The sequence below is a fragment of the Lepidochelys kempii genome, chromosome 21, assembly GCF_965140285.1.
Source record: "Lepidochelys kempii isolate rLepKem1 chromosome 21, rLepKem1.hap1, whole genome shotgun sequence".
NCBI classification, from domain to species: Eukaryota; Metazoa; Chordata; order Testudines; family Cheloniidae; genus Lepidochelys; species Lepidochelys kempii.
The window spans coordinates 16,643,926-16,661,505 of NC_136400.1; the positions used below are offsets into that span (position 1 = coordinate 16,643,926).

Consider the following 17,580-nt stretch of genomic DNA (forward strand, 5'->3'; position numbering starts at 1 on the left):
GGTGCGGGAGGGGGTGCGAGGGACAGGCTCTGGCTGGGAGGAGCTCACCACAGGTGGCTCCCAGCCGGCGGCGCAGCAGAGCTCAGGCAGGCTGCCTGCATGCTGTGGCCCCACGCTGCTCCCAGAAGCAGCTGGCTGCTGGCACGTCTCTGCGCTCCCCATGGGGGGAGAGGGGCAGCGGGGCACTCAGCCCCCACCAGCAGCACCAGCCTGTGCACAGGGCTCGGCAGGGGCAGGCTCCTGCACAGTGGCAGCAAGCAGTGGCTGCTGCTGTCTCTGAGCAGCTGGCCCCCCCGGTGCTGTGACCATGCTGCAGCCCGACGGGCATCGCTGCGGGCAGGGGGCTGCGGCGGTTTTACTGGGGCATAGCGTCCCCTGCAGATTGTCTGTTCCTGGTGCTCACACGCCAGCCATAAGGAGCCCCATGTGGCTTGCTGATCTAGGGCGAGTGGGCAGGGGAGGCAGGCATGGACCAGCCCGCTGTGCATGTCTCTCGGCAGTTGCAGGGAGCCCGCCCTGCTTCCCCGTGGTCCAGTGCGAGCGCTGGGAGTGGAGCCGCTCTGTGCTAGGACCCTCATCCGCTTGGGTGTCATTTCAGGGGTGACGACAGAAACAACCCTGGACAACATCACCTCCCTACCTGAGCACTTCGCCTCCGAGAACACGGGGCTGACCGATGTGATCTTCTTCTACAGGTAACGAGGGCCTCAAGTGCAGGGGGGCAGGCACCCTAGTCCCTGCCCACCGTCGCCACCTGCATAGCTCGGCATAGCCAAGCGCAGCTCCAAGCTGCAGAGGCCTGTGGCCAGCTCCACGTGGAGGCTTTGCCAGGCCCTCAGGGAACAGTCCAGGACTGTCCTTCCCCACCCCAGACAGCAAGGGAACCACAGTCATAGCCACGGTCCCCTGGGGCTGGGGGGAGAAGGCTCAAGGATCTTCTCCCCACCCCCGCTGTGTGACCTGGTTCGTAGCCAGGTCCCACAGGACCTGCCTTGTGAAGTGCTGGGCCATGCTGAGCATTCACACTAGACCAGAGGCCTTGCTAAGTGCAGTGCATTTGTCTAACCTGCAGGTCCAATGACGTGACCCAGTCCTGCAGCTCTGGGCGGGCCACAGCCATCCGCCTGCGATGTGACCCCCTGAAGACAGGCTCCGGAGCCCTGTCTGTGCCAAGGTAAGCGCCAGAGCTGCTGTGCACTATGGGGCCCCCGCCCCTCTCTGGGCAGGCTCGCTGGCTCAGTACAAGGCAGAACAGCTCAGAGAAGGAGTAATGTGCAGGACAGGCTGCCAGACCCTGGGCTGTTTGCAACACAGGGTGTTGATCCGTTCGGTGCCCATAGTTTGCCCAGCAACAGGTTGCGGTGGCAGCTTGCCAGCTGGTGGAGAGCCGTGTCCGGTAGGCACGCTATGGAGCCAGCTGCCCTCAGCCTTCTGAAAGCCCCCAGCAGCACTGCTCCCGGTCGTGCAGCCCTACACGTGGCAGCAACAACAGGAGCCCTAGTGTAGACAAGGTGCTGCTGCTTCAACCACCCTGCAGCGTCCAGACCCACTGTGAGCTGGCTGAGCTGGCCCGTGGGGCCCTCCCTGCATTAGCGCTGCCCCCAGAGCGGAGGACCCTGTCTCGGTAGTAGTGCAAAATGTCTGAGAAAACCAGCTGGCCCAGCCCCATGGCCCAAGGTGGAGTGTTGCATGCTGAGAGTTTCGGTCTCTGGGCCTCCCCCTCTCCTCCTGCTGAGAATGAGCTTCAGGGCACCTTGCCGAAGCATCCCCAGCCCAAATGCCAGCTGCCTCCACTGCAGGGTGTTGCTTGTGGAGGACCCCCTGGCAAGGGAGGGAAGGGCAGGCTGGGAATGCGGATGCAGACGGTGTGGAAGGGGCTCTCCCGACCCTGCACAGGACAGCCAGATTCTTTCCCTGGGCAGCAGCTGGCTCAGCCTGAAGGCTGCTTTCAAATCTGTGACCTAGACTGAGGCCAGCTGGCTGCCCTGCGTCCAAACTGGCCCTGCTCCTGCAGTCCTCAGCCAAGCTCCCCCGGACTGTGCTGGGGCGGTGCCGGGCCCTGTGCACTCCCCCCAGGGCCTGACCTGTGTCTCTTCCCCAGCCGCCATCAGGTCCCCTTCTCCTCTGGTGCTATCCAGGCCTGCTGTTCACAAACAGATCAGCATTTCCAGCCCAGCTCCTGGATTTGGGCAGTGCCTGGTGCTTGCTGGGCAAGAGCTCACAGTTCCTCTCCAAATCCACCACTCTGGGATCTTGCTGCGCATAGAAACAGCTGCATTTTCACAAATGGCTGCTGAGTTTGGGTGGCCAAATTCATAGAATCATAGAATACCAGGGTTGGAAGGGACCTGAGGAGGTCATCTAGTCCAAACCCCTGCTCAAAGCAGGACCAATCCCCAATCTTTGCAGTAGATCCCAAATGGTCTCCTCAAGCCAATGCTTAAACCACTAGCTATCCCTCCCCCCCTCAGGCCTGTTGCTCAGAAGTCCTGAGCACGTTTCCCATTGGCATCCACTGAAGGTGTGGGCACCTGGCACCTCTGTGCCTGGGCACTGAGAAACAGAGTCAGCCCAACTCAGTGGCCACACTTGGTTCCTGGGCTGTCTGAATGTGCACAGGATTTGGGAGGCTGTTTCTGTGCCAGGTTCTGTAACTAAACTAGAGCCAGGTTTGCAGAACATGGCCCAGCCTGTCCCAATCTGCTGTCGCAGTAGGGAGCTTCCCCCATGGCTCTGCCACCTTCCTGGGGTGCTGTGGTGTTCCTCTGTGCATGTGTCCCTGCGTGCCGGCTCCCTGGGTGAGTGCGTCCAAGCTGCTGACCAAGGGAGGGACTATAGCCAGTTCTCTTTGCTCTTCACTCCCGTTCGCCCCTGGGCCCTGCCCGGCCCTGGGTGAGCCAGCCAGGGTTGTTCCTGCGTCACATCCTATTAGTGATGATCCATTGTGGCCTGGCTAGCCTGGTGCGCCGCCAGGGTGTGACTGGTGGTGGAAAGCGGCCAGCACGATCTGCATCGCTGGGGAGGTGCCAAGCCAGATGGTGCACCATCTGCCAGCCAGGCCCCAGGGCTTGGACACTAAGCACGCTGTGCCCGGGGTCACGCTGCAGCTCGCTTGCAGCCCTGCCTGGTCACACGGTGCTGCAGGCAGTGACTGGGGCTGGCGGCTCAGGATCCTCTTCATCTCTCCTGACAGTAAATGCCCCGATGGGACGTGTGACGGTTGCACGTTCCACTTCCTGTGGGAGACCTCCGCAGCCTGCCCCCTCTGTTCCGCCTACGATTACCACGCCATCGTCAGCGCCTGCCTCCGCGGGATCCAGGTGAGCTCTCACACGATGGAGCTGCGTCTCCATGGGCTGGGGCGGGGAGGGGTGCGTCCAGCTGGCGGGAGAAGCGAGCGGTTGATAAGCGAGCTGATGGGCTTGCACCAGCAATGCAGGGGGCCCACCCTTGCCGTGCTGTTCCCGGCAGCAGCCGTGCCCTGTGTCACACTAGCTGCACGCAGCATTGCAGTGATGCTGCTGCAGGATTTAGTCCCCAGTGCCCTAAAGCATTGTAGGAGAGCCCAGCTGGTCTTCAGAGAGCCTAGAGGGTTTGTAGCAGAGGCCATAGGCACCGACTCCATGGGTGCTCCAGGGCTGGAGCACCCACAGGGAAAAATTGATGGGTGCTCTGCACCCACCAGCAGCTCCCCCCTGCAGCTCGCCTCCGCCTCCTCCCCTGAGTGCACCTTCCCTGCTTCTCTTCCCAGGGCTTGCTGCCGCGAAACAGCTGTGGGAGCGAGGGGGAAGGAGTGGGAACGTGGCACACTCAGGGGAGGAGGCGGGGCTGGGGCATGGATTTGGGGAAGGAGTCCAATAGGGGCAGGGAGGAGGCAGAATTGGGGCGGGCAAGGGGTTGGAATGGGGACGGGGCAGGGCCGGGGGCAAGCACCCACCGGTGCCAGGAGAAGTTGGTGCCTATGGCAGAGGCCAGACTCCCCCACTTCCATGGGAAATTCCCACAAGTCCCTGGGAATCAGTGCCCTACCCAGTCCTTGTCTCCAAGTGGAGGTCAGGGTGAATCGGGAGCTGTTGAGGTGGTGGGCAATGGTCCGGCAGGGCCTGAAGGGAGTGCACAGCAAGCCCAGAGCTACTGGGTGTGGTCCTGCCAGGGCTGCCCCAGCAGGAGCAGACTCCCTTCGGCATGGTGCTGCCCAGGTGGAGTGCTGCTCCGGGGGCCTGGCTTCACCCCCACGCTCCTGGGACGTTGTGTGGGACTAAAGGGGGGGGCATGGCTGTTTGCCCCCTGCAGAGAACCACGTACGTGTGGCGGGAGCCGAAGCTCTGTGCAGGCGGCGTCCCCCTCCCAGAGCAGAAGGTCAGCATCTGCAAAGCCATGGATTTCTGGCTCAAGGTGGGGATCTCGGCCGGGACCTGCGCGGCCATCCTGCTGACTGGCATGACCTGCTACTTCTGGAAGAAAAACCAAAAGTGAGTAGCTGCCACCCTGTTAGAGGGCTGCTGCCCGGCTCTTCCCCTGGGGTTCATCCTGACTCCCAGGGAGGAGTGTCCCCTGCTGGCCAGCACCACCTTCTCTGGGGTGTCCCATCCAGTCGGCTCCCAGCTGGGAGGAGCGGATGGCTCCAGGTGGCTGCTCAGCCGGTAGCCGGGAGAGGAACACTGCGCCCTGTAGAGCCTAGCACAGGAACTACCTCTTCATCGCAGTCTCCAGAGAGATCACACGGTTCGATACCTAGGTCGGTCTGCTGGACATGGGGCCCTGCCAGGGACAGACCCGCTTGCTGCGGGCTGGATACAGATCTCTCTGGACACCTCCCCCCACTGAGCCCACACAATCACTCCCTCACAGCTCGCTCCCTGCTGCTGGATCCCGGGCTCGGCTGCTGCCACCTCCCAATGCCTCGACCTACTAGCTCAAGTGGCTGCCTGGCCTCCGCACCCTGGAGAATACAGCACGTCCCACCCGCTTGCACAAACCTCAGCGGGATGCCTCCAGGGAGCTGCAGGCAAGGGCTGCCAGGAGCCACCACTCCCAGAGCTGCAGAGAGGGGCAGCCCACCTGTCCCAGGGAGATCAGTGTCTGCATCCCCCATTTTTACTGCACCCCAGATCTTTTGATGGTTTCACCACCCCACACCCTCTGAAAACCAGGGCCTTACACTACACAGATCCTTTTGTGTATAGCTCTGAGGTGCCCACACAAAGGGCCCGTGCCATCCATTCTGCTCTTCCTTCCCCTGAAGGTTGGAGTATAAATATTCCAAGCTGGTGATGAACTCAACTGCCAAGGACAGTGAGCTGCCAGCCGCCGACAGCTGTGCCATTATGGAGGGGGAAGATGTGGAAGATGATCTGATATTCACCAGCAAGAAGTCTCTCTTTGGCAAGATAAAGTCCTTCACTTACAAGGTGGGTGCCCATCCCCTGTGCCATTGCTGGGGGCAGCAGCTGTCACCAGCTCCCCAGATCAGAGGTGAGCCTTTGAACCCACTTGCTTTGACTGTTAGGATGGGCAGAAACGCTGCTGGGGTGCTGATGGAGTGGCAGAGGGGACGCTGGTCTTGTGGTTATGTGGTCTTGGAGTCCGGAGTCCTGGGTTCCTTTCTCAGTTTAGATGCAGGCCATTTGCAAGTCACCAGCACCTCTGGGCCCCACTGTCCCAACCCAGTTTGCCAGCAGGGATTTGGAGGAACCGCTAATCATAGAATCATAGAATCATAGAATATCAGGGTTGGAAGGGACCCCAGAAGGTCATCTAGTCCAACCCCCTGCTCGAAGCAGGACCAATTCCCAGTTAAATCATCCCAGCCAGGGCTTTGTCAAGCCTGACCTTAAAAACCTCTAAGGAAGGAGATTCTACCACCTCCCTAAGTAACGCATTCCAGTGTTTCACCACCCTCATAGTGAAAAAGTTTTTCCTAATATCCAACCTAAACCTCCCCCACTGCAACTTGAGACCATTACTCCTCGTTCTGTCATCTGCTACCATTGAGAACAGTCTAGAGCCATCCTCTTTGGAACCCCCTTTCAGGTAGTTGAAAGCAGCTATCAAATCCCCCCTCATTCTTCTCTTCTGCAGACTAAACAATCCCAGCTCCCTCAGCCTCTCCTCATAAGTCATGTGTTCTAGACCCCTAATCATTTTTGTTGCCCTTCGCTGGACTCTCTCCAATTTATCCACATCCTTCTTGTAGTGTGGGGCCCAAAACTGGACACAGTACTCCAGATGAGGCCTCACCAATGTCGAATAGAGGGGAACGATCACGTCCCTCGATCTGCTCGCTATGCCCCTACTTATACATCCCAAAATGCCATTGGCTTTCTTGGCAACAAAGGCACACTGCTGACTCATATCCAGCTTCTCGTCCACTGTCACCCTTAGGTCCTTTTCCGCAGAACTGCTGCCTAGCCATTCGGCCCCTAGTCTGTAGCGGTGCATTGGATTCTTCCGTCCTAAGTGCAGGACCCTGCACTTATCCTTATTGAACCTCATCAGATTTCTTTTGGCCCAATCCAATGTTCCCAAGAGCCCCTCACTCCCCACAGCATTCACTGATCTCACACACACTCCTTGCATGCCTGTCCCCAGAGTTGCAGTGAGCAAAGAGCTGGAGGACAGACAGGGCCTAGTGTTCTAGTGAAATGACAGGAGGGATGGGAACCCTTCGCCCACCCGGGTGTGATCAGGGAGTTCTTGGCCTGCTGTGAACTGGGCCTAGTGCAGACTTACCTCAGTCTTGGAGTTTGGCTCTCTAGGAAGCTCTCCCCAGCTTGGCTGGTCCTGGGATTTTCCCTGCAGGGCCTCCTGTCCCAGCCCCTGTGTCTCCCGGCTTCGTGCCTATCAACTACTGGGGCTTTGCAAATAGAATCTGAAGCTGTCTTCGCATGCTGAGCAGTTTCTCCATCTAGCCACTGGGGAAGCAGTTACACCAGGAATCTTCTTGCTTTCAGGTCCCTGATGCATGGCATCCAAGGCTATCTCAGTACCTAGCAGCTGTGTGGTGTAAACTGACAGCCGTGGCACTCTCCCTCATCTGTGCTAATACCCCAGCCCCGCCTGCTGCACCCCCTGCTCTGCTGACGTAGGATTACAATGTTCTTACCTGCAGGGTTACAATGAACCACTTTGCAGTCCCCAGTAAGGTGCTGAAATACAAATAAACTCCACAAATAAACTTTCCCTGGCCTGGGCCTAGCTCTGACCTCAAGGCAGCGGTGCTGGGCCCTGGGTCTGTCCCGGATCTGTCGCTGGAGTCTCCTGCCCCCAGAATGCTGCCCGTGATCGCTGGGACTGGAACCCGCTTTCCCACCCCAGCATTGTTCATGGGGCTGTTATTACTTCCAGTGCTTGCTCATGTCCATTCAACCGAGGGGTGTGTTCGCCGCATGCACCGGGTGCCGGACGAACACCCCCTCAGCAGTGTCCATAGGGGACCGGCTCTGGTGCCCCCTGGAGTGGCACGCACACGCCGCGGAATATGGGCATCGCCGGCTCCCCGCACCCTCAGTTCCTTCTCGCCGCCAGTGACGGTGCTGGAACTGTTGAGGCTTCAGCTAGCGCTGTTGCTTTCTTGTTCGTACGAACTCGTTAATCCTTGTTTTATCATGTCTAGAGTTTTCTGTTAGTGTTAGTAAATCCCTTAGCTATAGTTAGAGCTATAGTTAGATGACCCAGTCCCCAGGCTTTAAGCCCTGTGATCGCTGCAAGAGGCCCATGCCCATCAGTGATCCACACAGCAGCAGTCTGCCTTGCTTGGGCAAAGGGCACATGAGTGAAAAGTGCAAAATTTGCAAGTCCTTCAAGCCAAGGACTAAGAAGGAGCACGATATTCGTTTAAGAGCACTCCTGATGGAGTTGGCCCTCACCCCGGCACCGGAGCAACGCTCCGACTACCGTGACCTCGGTACGCAGCACCCCACTGGGACCGTCCACGGGCCGGCACCGGGCCCCATCCATTGCTCCGGCCAAGAAGATGGTGCGAGGTCACTTTCCAACCTCCCACAAGGGAAAGGATAAGATTGGGTGTGAGCAAGGTCCTGTGCCAGACACCTCTTCACCCCGGTCGGGATCTCAGGCCCAAGCTCTGGTTGAGCAGGGTACCCCAGCCCCCTCCCCAGCAGCCACCCCAGATAGTGGCAGAGGCCTCTGCCAGCTCCAGGTACTGTCCACGCCGGAGGCCCTGCAGGTGGCACAGGAGATCATGACCCTCCCGGTGCTGCCCACACCGGCTCCTGCAGTTCCCCGGTCATGGGGTAAACCCGTGTTCAGACTGTCACGGTCCCTACCTCAGCAGCGCCGTTACCCGTTGCGGGGGACGTCCTGCCAGCGCTCACCCTCCCGTACCCAGGGCGCCTCTGACTGTGAAAGGCAGGCGCAGCACAGCCCCCTTCAGTCCCCAGACCTTGGCCACAGGCAGCGAGGCTCGCGGCACAGCTCGCCAGCGACCAGGCGCAGACCTCTGGAGGCATGTTCCCCCCAGCAGGGGTACAGGTCCTGACACCCAGTATCTGCAAGACCATGGTACCGCTCCAGGGATCAACTCTACCATTCCTCAGACTGTCACCGATCCCCTAGGAGGGCATCACCGCGGGTGGGCACTTCCCAGCACCGGGCCCGTTCCAACTTCCAATCCAGCTCCTCATCCCGGTACCATTCGTCAAGTGTGAGATGCAGATCGCCAGCTTTAGGCCCTCGCGGATCCGTTGAACGCCACCGGTGCCCAAGACCCCACTCCAGATCGGACACCAGGCAGCATCGGTCAGGGCAGAGCCACCGTTCCGCTCTGTCCTGGTCGCCTGGGAGCGACCGCTCAGGACCCAGCCCTGGTTCGGAGCGAGGTTCCCCGACAGTGGGACAAGCTCAGGTACCGGTGGTACTGGCTACATTGTCGGCACTGAAACTGGCCCCGTGGTACCCATGGAACCCTTGGTGGTTCACCCCGCGCTCTCAGGCCACCCCCTCAGTGTCCAGAGCCTTGGAGAGACCAGCTGCCCCTCTCTCCCGCCCTCCTCCAGTGCACGAAGCCTCGGGCATGAGGACCCCACATGTATGTTCCCGGTCCTCCCCGCAAGCAGTTCAAGCCACAACAGCCTCAGGGCCAGGGGAGCAAGCCTCGCCAGGAGCCTCCCCGTAAGAAATCCAGAGGCTACCAGCGGTGTCCTAGCCAACAATATTTGCAGGCCACTCAGTCAAGCTCAGCCTGCAATAAACAGACAGGCAAGTGCTTGTTTTGAGGGTATGCCCGAGGACGACATAGAATCATAGAATATCAGGTTTGGAAGGGACCTCAGGAGGTCATCTAGTCCAACCCCCTGCTCAAAGCAGGACCAACCTCAACTAAGTCATCCCAGCCAGGGCTTTGTCAAGCCTGACCTTAAAAACCCCTAAGGAAGGCGATTCCACCACCTCCCTAGGTAACGCATTCCAGTGTTTCACCACCCTCCTAGTGAAAAAGTTTTTCCTAATATCCAACCTAAACCTCCCCCACTGCAACTTGAGACCATTGCTCCTTGTTCTGTCATCTGCTACCACTGAGAACAGTCTAGATCCATCCTCTTTGGAACCCCCTTTCAGGTAATTGAAAGCAGCTATCAAATCCCCCCTCATTCTTCTTTTCCGCAGACTAAACATCCCCAGTTCCCTCAGCCTCTCCTCATAACTCATGTGTTCCAGTCCCCTCATCATTTTTGTTGCCCTTCGCTGGACTTTCTCCAATTTCTCCACATCCTTCTTGTAGTGTGGGGCCCAAAACTGGACACAGTACTCCAGATGAGGTCTCACCAGTGTCGAATAGAGGGGAACGATCACGTCCCTCGATCTGCTGGCAATGCCCCTACTTATACATCCCAAAATGCCGTTAGCCTTCTTGGCAACAAGGGCACACTGTTGACTCATATCCAGCTTCTCGTCCACTGTAACCCCTAGGTCCTTTTCTGCAGAACTGCTGCCCAGCCATTCGGTCCCTAGTCTGTCGCGGTGCATGGGATTCTTCCGTCCTAAGTGCAGGACTCTGCACTTGTCCTTGTTGAACCTCATCAGATTTCTTTTGGCACAATCCTCTAAATTGTCTAGGTCACTCTGGACCCTATCCCTACCCTCCAGCGTATCTACCTCTCCTCCCAGTTTAGTGTCATCTGCAAACTTGCTGAGGGTGCAATCCACACCATCCTCCAGATCATTAATGAAGATATTGAACAAAACCGGCCCCAGGATGGAGCCTTGGGGCACTCCGCTAGATACCAGCTGCCAACTAGACATGGAGCCATTGATCACTAACCGTTGAGCCCAACAATCTAGCCAGCTTTCTACCCACCTTATAGTCCATTCATCCAGCCCATACTTCTTTAACTTGCTGGCAAGAATACTGTGGGAGACTGTGTCAAAAGCTTTGCTAAAGTCCAGGAATAACGTGTCCACTGCTTTTCCCTTGTCCACAAGCCAGTTATCTTCTCATAGAAGGCAATTAGGTTAGTCAGGCATGACTTGCCCTTGGTGAATCCATGCTGACTGTTCCTGATCACTTTCCTCTCCTCTAAGTGCTTCCTCTCCTCTAAGTGCCTCTAAGTGCTTCAGACATACTGGACTGTTCCCAGAATCCCCCCTCCCTTATTTTTGCCAACTGCCTTTCTCCTTTCCTCCCTGCGATGGCATCTATAGCATCAGACTGATGGATCCTCAGTATGGTGGTGCGGGGTTACACCCTTCAGTTGCTTTCTATCCCTCCTTCCCACCTCCCCTCCCCGTCCCTCTTCAGGGACCCTTCTCACGAGAGTCAGCACTCCTCACGCAGTCGAGTTGGTTTCGGACACTTTGGACCATAGCTGGGGGTGCATCTCGGCACTCTCCAGACCCAGGTTATGTGGTCCCCAGCGGAAATGACACTCCACATAAATGTCAAAGACCTCGGGGCGGTGCACAGAGCATGCGTGGTCTTCCTACCTCACCCATTGGGTAGAGTGGTCAGTGTCTTGACGGACAACACAGCCTCGATGTTCTACATCAACAGACAAGTGGGAGCGCGATCCTCTGCCAAGAGGCACTCCGTCTCTGGGACTTCTGCATCGACCCCCGGAATCCATCTAGAATCATAGAAGATTAGGGTTGGAAGAGACCTCAGGAGGTCATCTAGTCCAATCCCCTGCTCAAAGCACGACCAACACCAACTAAATCATCCCAGCCAAGGCTTTTTCAAGCCGAGCCTTAAAAACCTCTAAGGAAGAAGATTCCACCACCTCCCTAGGGAACCCATTCCAGTGCTTCACCACCCTCCTAGTGAAGTAGTGTTTCCTAATATCCAACCTAGACCTACCCCCACTGCACCTTGAGACCATTGCTCCTTGTTCTGTCATCTGCTACCACTGAGAACAGCCGAGCTCCATCCTCTTTGGAACCCCCACCACCACCTTTAGGTAGTTGAAGGCTGCTATCAAATCCCCCCTCACTCTTCGCTTCTGCAGACTAAATAAGCCCAGTTCCCTCAGCCTCTCTTCGTAAGTCATGTGCCCCAGCCCCCTAATCATTTTTGTTGCCCTTCGCTGGACTCTCTCCAATTTGTCCACATCCCTTCTGTAGTGGGGGGACCAAAACTGGACGCAGTACTCCAGATGTGGCCTCACCAGTGCCAAATAGAGGGGAATAATCACTTCCCTCCATCTGCTGGCAACGCTCCTACTAATGCAGTCCAATATGCTGTTGGCCTTCTTGGCAACAAGGGCACACTGTTGACTCACATCCAGCTTCTCATCCACTGTAACCTCTAGGTCCTTTTCTGCAGAACTGCTGCTTAGCCAGTCGGTCCCCAGCCTATAGTGGTACATGGGATTCTTCCGTACTAAGTGCAGGACTCTGCACTTGTCCTTGTTGAACCTCATCAGATTTCTTTTGGCCCAATCCTCCAATTTGACAAGGTCACTCTGGACCCTATCCCTACCCTCCAGTGTATCTACCTCTCCCCGCATCTTAGTGTCATCTGCGAACTTGCTGAAGGTGCAATTCATCCCATCATCCAGATCATTAATAAAGATGTTGAACAAAACCGGTCCCAGGACTGAGCCCTGGGGCACTCTGCTTGAGACCCGCTGCCAACTAGACATTGCGCTGTTGATCACTATCCGTTGAGCCCAACAATCTAGCCAGCTTTCTGTCTACCTTATCATCCATTCATCCAGCCCGTACTACTTTAACTTGCTGGCAAGAATACTGTGGGAGATTGTATCAAAAGCTTTGCTAAAGTCAAGATACATCACATCCACCGCTTTCCCCATATCCACAGAGCCAGTTATCTCATCATAGAAGGCAACCAGAAGCGTGTCACTTTCTGGGTACCAAGAACACGCTAGCAGATCATCTAAGCAGGGACTTCTCCTCTCACCGCCGGTGGGTGCTCCACCTGGAGGTAGCCGGCACGACCCCCAGAGGTGGGGGACTCCCCAGTGGATTTGATCGCCACCAGACAGAACTGGAGGTGCAACAGGTTTTGCTCCAGATGGGGTCTAAGCAAGGGCTCCCTCTCAGCCGCCTTCCTCCTGCCGTAGGCAGGAAGCCTGATGTACGTTCCCTCCGATTCCGCTCACCAGCAACGTCCTAGTGAAAATCAGGAGAGACAAGGTGCAGGTTATCATGCTCGCCCCGACATGGCCTCACCAGCATTGCTGCTGTCAAGACTGGCAGTGATCCCTCCATGGCCCCTGCCAAACTGACCAGATCCTGCTGTCACAGGATCCTGGCCAACTCTTGCACCCCAGCATCACATCCCTCCTCCTCATGGCGTGGATGTGGTGTGGCTGAACCCTGAGGAACAGGCCTGTTCAGAGGGGGTCCAACAGATCCTCCCCGAGAGTAGAAAGCCTTCAACTAGACAGACCTACCTGGCAAAGTGGACGAGGTTCTCCCACTGAGTGGCCAAACGGGGCACCTCCCCTTCATATTCTTCAGTGCAGTCGATCTTGGACTACCTGCTTCATTTGAGGAAACAGGGCCTGGCGCACTCCTCTATCAGGGTGCATCTGGTGCATTTTGGCCTGTCATTGGCCCACCGGGGCAGACGGTGGTCTCCCATGACATGACAGTCAGATTCCTCAGCTGTCTTTTTCCACAAGTTCAGTCCCTGGTCACTCAGTGGGATCTCAACTTGGTTCTGTCCAGGCTCACGGGCCCACCCTTTGATCCTTTGGCCTGGTGCTCCCTGCTCTCACCTATCATGGAAGGTAGCTTTCCTGGTGGCAGGGACGTCAGCGAGTCTCTGAGCTGTGAGCCCTGACCTCAGAACCACCATACACGGTCTTCTATAAGGAGAGAGTCCAGCTTCAGCTCCACCTGGCCTTCCTTCCCCAGATGGTGTCTGCTTTCCACATGAGCCAGGATATCTTCCTTCCACTCTCCCGCCCCAAGCCCCACAAGGCCAGTGAAGAGACGTAAGAAGGACCCTAGCTTTCTACCTAGATTGGACAAAGCCTTTCCGTAAGTCGACTCAGCTTTTCATCTCTACAGCTGATCGGATGAAGGGCCCCTGGTGTCCACACAGAGGATTTCTAACAGGGATCACCTCTTGCATTCGGACCTGCTACGAGTTGGCAGGAGTCCCTCTGCCACCGATCATCAGAGCCCACTCGACCAGAGCGCAGGCATCTTCAGCGGCCTTCCTGGCACACTTCCCGATCTAGGACATCTGTCGAGCCACGACATGGTCCTCTGTGCACACGTTCATGGCCCACTGTGCCATCCCTCAGCAGGCCAGGGACGATGCTGGGTTCAGCAGAGCTGTGTTGCAATCTACACATCCATGAACCCCTACGCACCTCTGAGGGGTCCTGCTTGGGAGTCACCGAAGTTGAATGGACATGAGCAAGCTCTCACCTTCTCCGTCACTGGTGTTCTTCGAGCACATGTCCATTCCACCACCCGCCCTCCTTCCCCACTGTTGGGGTTCCGGCAAGAAGGAACTGAGGGTGGGGGGAGCTGGCGGCGCCTAGCTACCGTGGCATGTGCGCTGCTCCAGGGGGGCGCCGGAGCCGGTCCCCTGTGGACACCGCTGAGGGGAAACCTTCCGGCACGGTGCACGTGGCATGCGCACACCGGCGTTGGATGGGCGTGCGCAGCACACCTCGAAGAACAGCAGTTACGGGGAAGGCGGCCTGCGTTTCCCCTCTCGGCTGCGCGTCTGTAGGGCCGATGCCAATAAAGTAAGAGGATGAGGCAGCCCCCAGTTAGAGAGACCAGGCACGAGAGGCGAGAGGTGGCATCAGCTTTGCCCTGCGTGTGGGAACAGCCCAGCTTGCTGGGGGTGCAGCGTGGTCTCGGGGTCTGAGCGGGGAGCCCGACACCTGGGTTTTAAGCTGCAGGGTGAACTTGGGCAAGTCACTTCCCCTCTCTTTGCCCTCCCGTGGCAGGGCCTGTCCCCTGCTCTGCAGCACCCGGCACAACGAGGCTTCAGGCCTGGCTGGGGCCTTTCGAGGCTCCCGTAACCCGGATAACAAATGAGCGTGAGGCCCAGAGCTGGGCCTGCCAGCGCTCGACTCCCCACTCTGCAGCAGACGTACTGTCACTGCCCATCTCTGGGCCTCAGCTTACCCATCTCTGAAATGGGGCTAATGAGACTGACCCCTGAGCCAGGGCAGGTCTCAGGCTGGGCCTTATTTGATCTAGTTCCTTGGGACTCTCGGGTGGCTGGCGCTAGAGAAGGTGATTTATTTCTAGGAGTAAGCTGCTAATGTGGGGCTCGCCTCCAGCCCCGGTTGTGTGTCCATTCAGCAGTGCTCAGAGGCTCCACACCCTGCGTCTGCTGCCATCCTCCCACCTGCCATGTGCTGCCCCTCCGGCTCACCCCAGCTGGGGGATGAGGCTCCTCTGGGACCCTGGGCAGGAGGGATGGAGGCCAGCCCAGAGGAGTCTCACTGTGGGTGAGGGATGCTTCTCCCTTGGCCCTTCAGCTCACCCGTCTCATCCTGTGGTGAGCCGAGGGAAGGGTGCGGCGTGTGCTGGGGCTGGAGGGAGAGTGGAGAGCAGGGTGGCGGGGCAGCAGGGAGGATCAATGAATCTTTGGAGTGGGGGAGGGGAGGCAGAAGCTCCTAGGGCCTGAACCCACCAGTCTCCCCCCATTTGTTCGGAGGCAGCCCCGGCTTGCAACTCCCCTGCTGGCGGATAGAGGGTCTGACGGTCGGCGCTGAGCCCGGCAGCTCCCTGGGCTGCAGCTGGAGCTGTGGACACTCAGCATCTCTGGAAATGAGCCCAGAACAGTCCAGGCCTGGAGTCCGTGCTGCTTCATGGAGCTGCTGCTCCTTCCCTGGCGCCCCTCCTGACTGTGTCCGGCTGAGTCTCCATGGGCAGCCCAGGCTGCAGGGATCAGGCCCTGGGGCGTCAGCGCGTCTAGACACAATGCAGTGACATGCGGGGAGGGCCCAGCTTGCCCCTCTGTCCAGTGGGGCCAGTCCCGAGGGTGTGGGAGGTGTTGCTTATTTCCACCTGCGCAGCTCCACTCACAAAGGCAGGGTTGGAACCTGCAGTCTCCTGGTGCCCCCCGAGGCTGTGGCGGGATCACACAGAGCAGTGGGGAAAGCAGCTGCAGAGCTGGAGTGGCGGACTGCAGGGTGCTTTAGCAGACAGGGTGGCCGCTGGAGGGAAAGGCACACTAGCCTCACGTACAGGGCCGTTGCAGTTCTCCTAAAGCTAGCTCGCTGTCTGGGCCGTTGCCAGCTGATTGGAGAAATTCTATCTAAACCAGGGCCCTCAACCTAGGGGCACGACCCTGGGGGCCACAAACAGGTGCCAGGTGGTCACAACCATCCTGCCCTTCCCAGATTGCTATTGGGACCGGGATTACCTTTGTGTTCTGTGTTGTACAGCGCCTAGCGCCACGGGTCCTGCTTCAGCAGCAGGCTCCTAGGCACTGTGGGCATATAAGTCCATGGGAGGCGCTCCTGGGCGCAGGGTGAGATGCGCTGACCAGAGCCTATTGACAGCCGCTCTCTGTTCCTGTTTCCAGAGGACGTCGGATGGGTTCGATTCTGTCCCGCTGAAGACCTCGTCGGGCAGCACAGACATGGACCTCTAGGGGAGCCTCAGCCCCCCTGCCTTTGCTGCAGGATACCTCGCCGCTACCCCTGGTGAACCCTGCGCCCTGACACCTCCTTGTGGCCTTATCAGATACACTTTTCACTTGAGCTGTTGTTGCTTTTTTAAACAAACAAACTCTGAAGTTAACATTCCCTCCAAAAGAAATCGCCAAATACAGATGTGTTTTTAAACGACACATTTGCCTGTTTCCTGTGTCCAGACAGGCTGACCCACATCTCTGGGTTTCCTCGTGGTCCATGTCTCGCCAAATGACTGTGTCCAAACTCAGTCACAGTGGTTTGTGCTTTCCCTTTTCTAAGACCCCTGAAATCAACCAGGTTCCCCTCTGCATCCAAGCCTGGGAGCCAGCCTGTTAGCCATAGCCTGCTTAGGGCCTCGCCCGCTCGCACCGTGGGCCTGCAGCAGAGGCCAGAGGACTAATGCAGAGGTCTGATTTGCACAAGACCCTGCCAGCAGCAACATTAACCCACTGGAGACAGGAGTTCTCTCTACACCACACAGGCAGTGCCCAGAGAGCGCTGATTTGATGGGTCCCTTTGGCAGGGAAGCAAGGGGCTTGGAAAGAACAAGAAAGCAGGTTGCTTTCTTTTCCTTTTCAACTCTGGGCCCTCTGATCACAGCTTCCCACAGAGAAAGGCCCACTCTGAAGTCAGGGTCCAAACACCCCAAAGTTTGGCCATGTTCAGACACAGGGTTTCAGTTCAGCCAAGTCTCGCTATCAGGAAAGAGACAGGGCCAGGCTGTTGTAAGCACCAAAGGGATCTTTATCGAGGCTGCAGGACACAGGCAGAACACGTGGCTCTCTAGAGAACGCGTGGTTTCCTCTGGCTCTCTAGAGAACGCATGGGAACGCGTGGTTCCCTCTGGCTCTCTAGAGAACGCGTGGTTCTCTCTGGCTCTCTAGAGAACGCACGGTTCCCTCTGGCTCTCTAGAGAACGCACGGTTCCCTCTGGCTCTCTAGAGAACGCGCGGTTCCCTCTGGCTCTCTAGAGAACGCGTGGTTCTCTCTGGCTCTCTAGAGAACGCACAGTTCCCTCTGGCTCTCTAGAGAACGCGTGGTTCCCTCTGGCTCTCTAGAGAACACGCGGTTCCCTCTGGCTCTCTAGAGAACACGCGGTTCCCTCTGGCTCTCTAGACAACGCGCGGTTCCCTCTGGCTCTCTAGACAACGCGCGGTTCCCTCTGGCTCTCTAGACAACGCGTGGTTCTCTCTGCTGCCCAGTGTCATCACGCAGGGTTGCCAGAAGTCTTGGCATTGCCTCAGCTGTGATGGAAGGGGCTGCTGAGTGCATTGCACAGCCTGTAATGGGGCCCGAAATCGAGAGCTGGGGCCGAGTGTCTGTACTGACAAATCTTGCCTGTTTCTGAGGAAGGCACGGAGCGTTCCTGAGTCTTTGCGTGGTTATTGATGATTATCCGTTTCCAGTTAGTTCTGCTTTAAGAGCTGGGGATTGTAGGGCTCTAGGCCCAGAATCAGGCCCAACAGAGTCAAGGTTGTCGAGTTCA

General features: G+C 57.7%; 1 protein-coding gene across 4 annotated transcripts in view; it reads left to right on the forward strand.

Annotated features, from left to right (window-relative positions):
• Nucleotides 1-17,580, forward strand: part of ELAPOR1 (endosome-lysosome associated apoptosis and autophagy regulator 1) — a 109,903-nt gene that overhangs the window by 83,364 nt on the left and 8,959 nt on the right. Inside the window, exons 17-22 of one of the 4 annotated variants that reach the window (XM_073320348.2) lie at nucleotides 599-695; nucleotides 1,073-1,174; nucleotides 3,194-3,320; nucleotides 4,294-4,472; nucleotides 5,246-5,411; nucleotides 6,954-7,181. In XM_073320348.2, the coding sequence (XP_073176449.2) occupies nucleotides 599-695; nucleotides 1,073-1,174; nucleotides 3,194-3,320; nucleotides 4,294-4,472; nucleotides 5,246-5,411; nucleotides 6,954-7,088 (806 nt within the window). In that variant the 3' untranslated portion in view covers nucleotides 7,089-7,181. The other 3 variants (XM_073320351.2, XM_073320349.2, XM_073320350.2) reach the window with 3 other exon arrangements.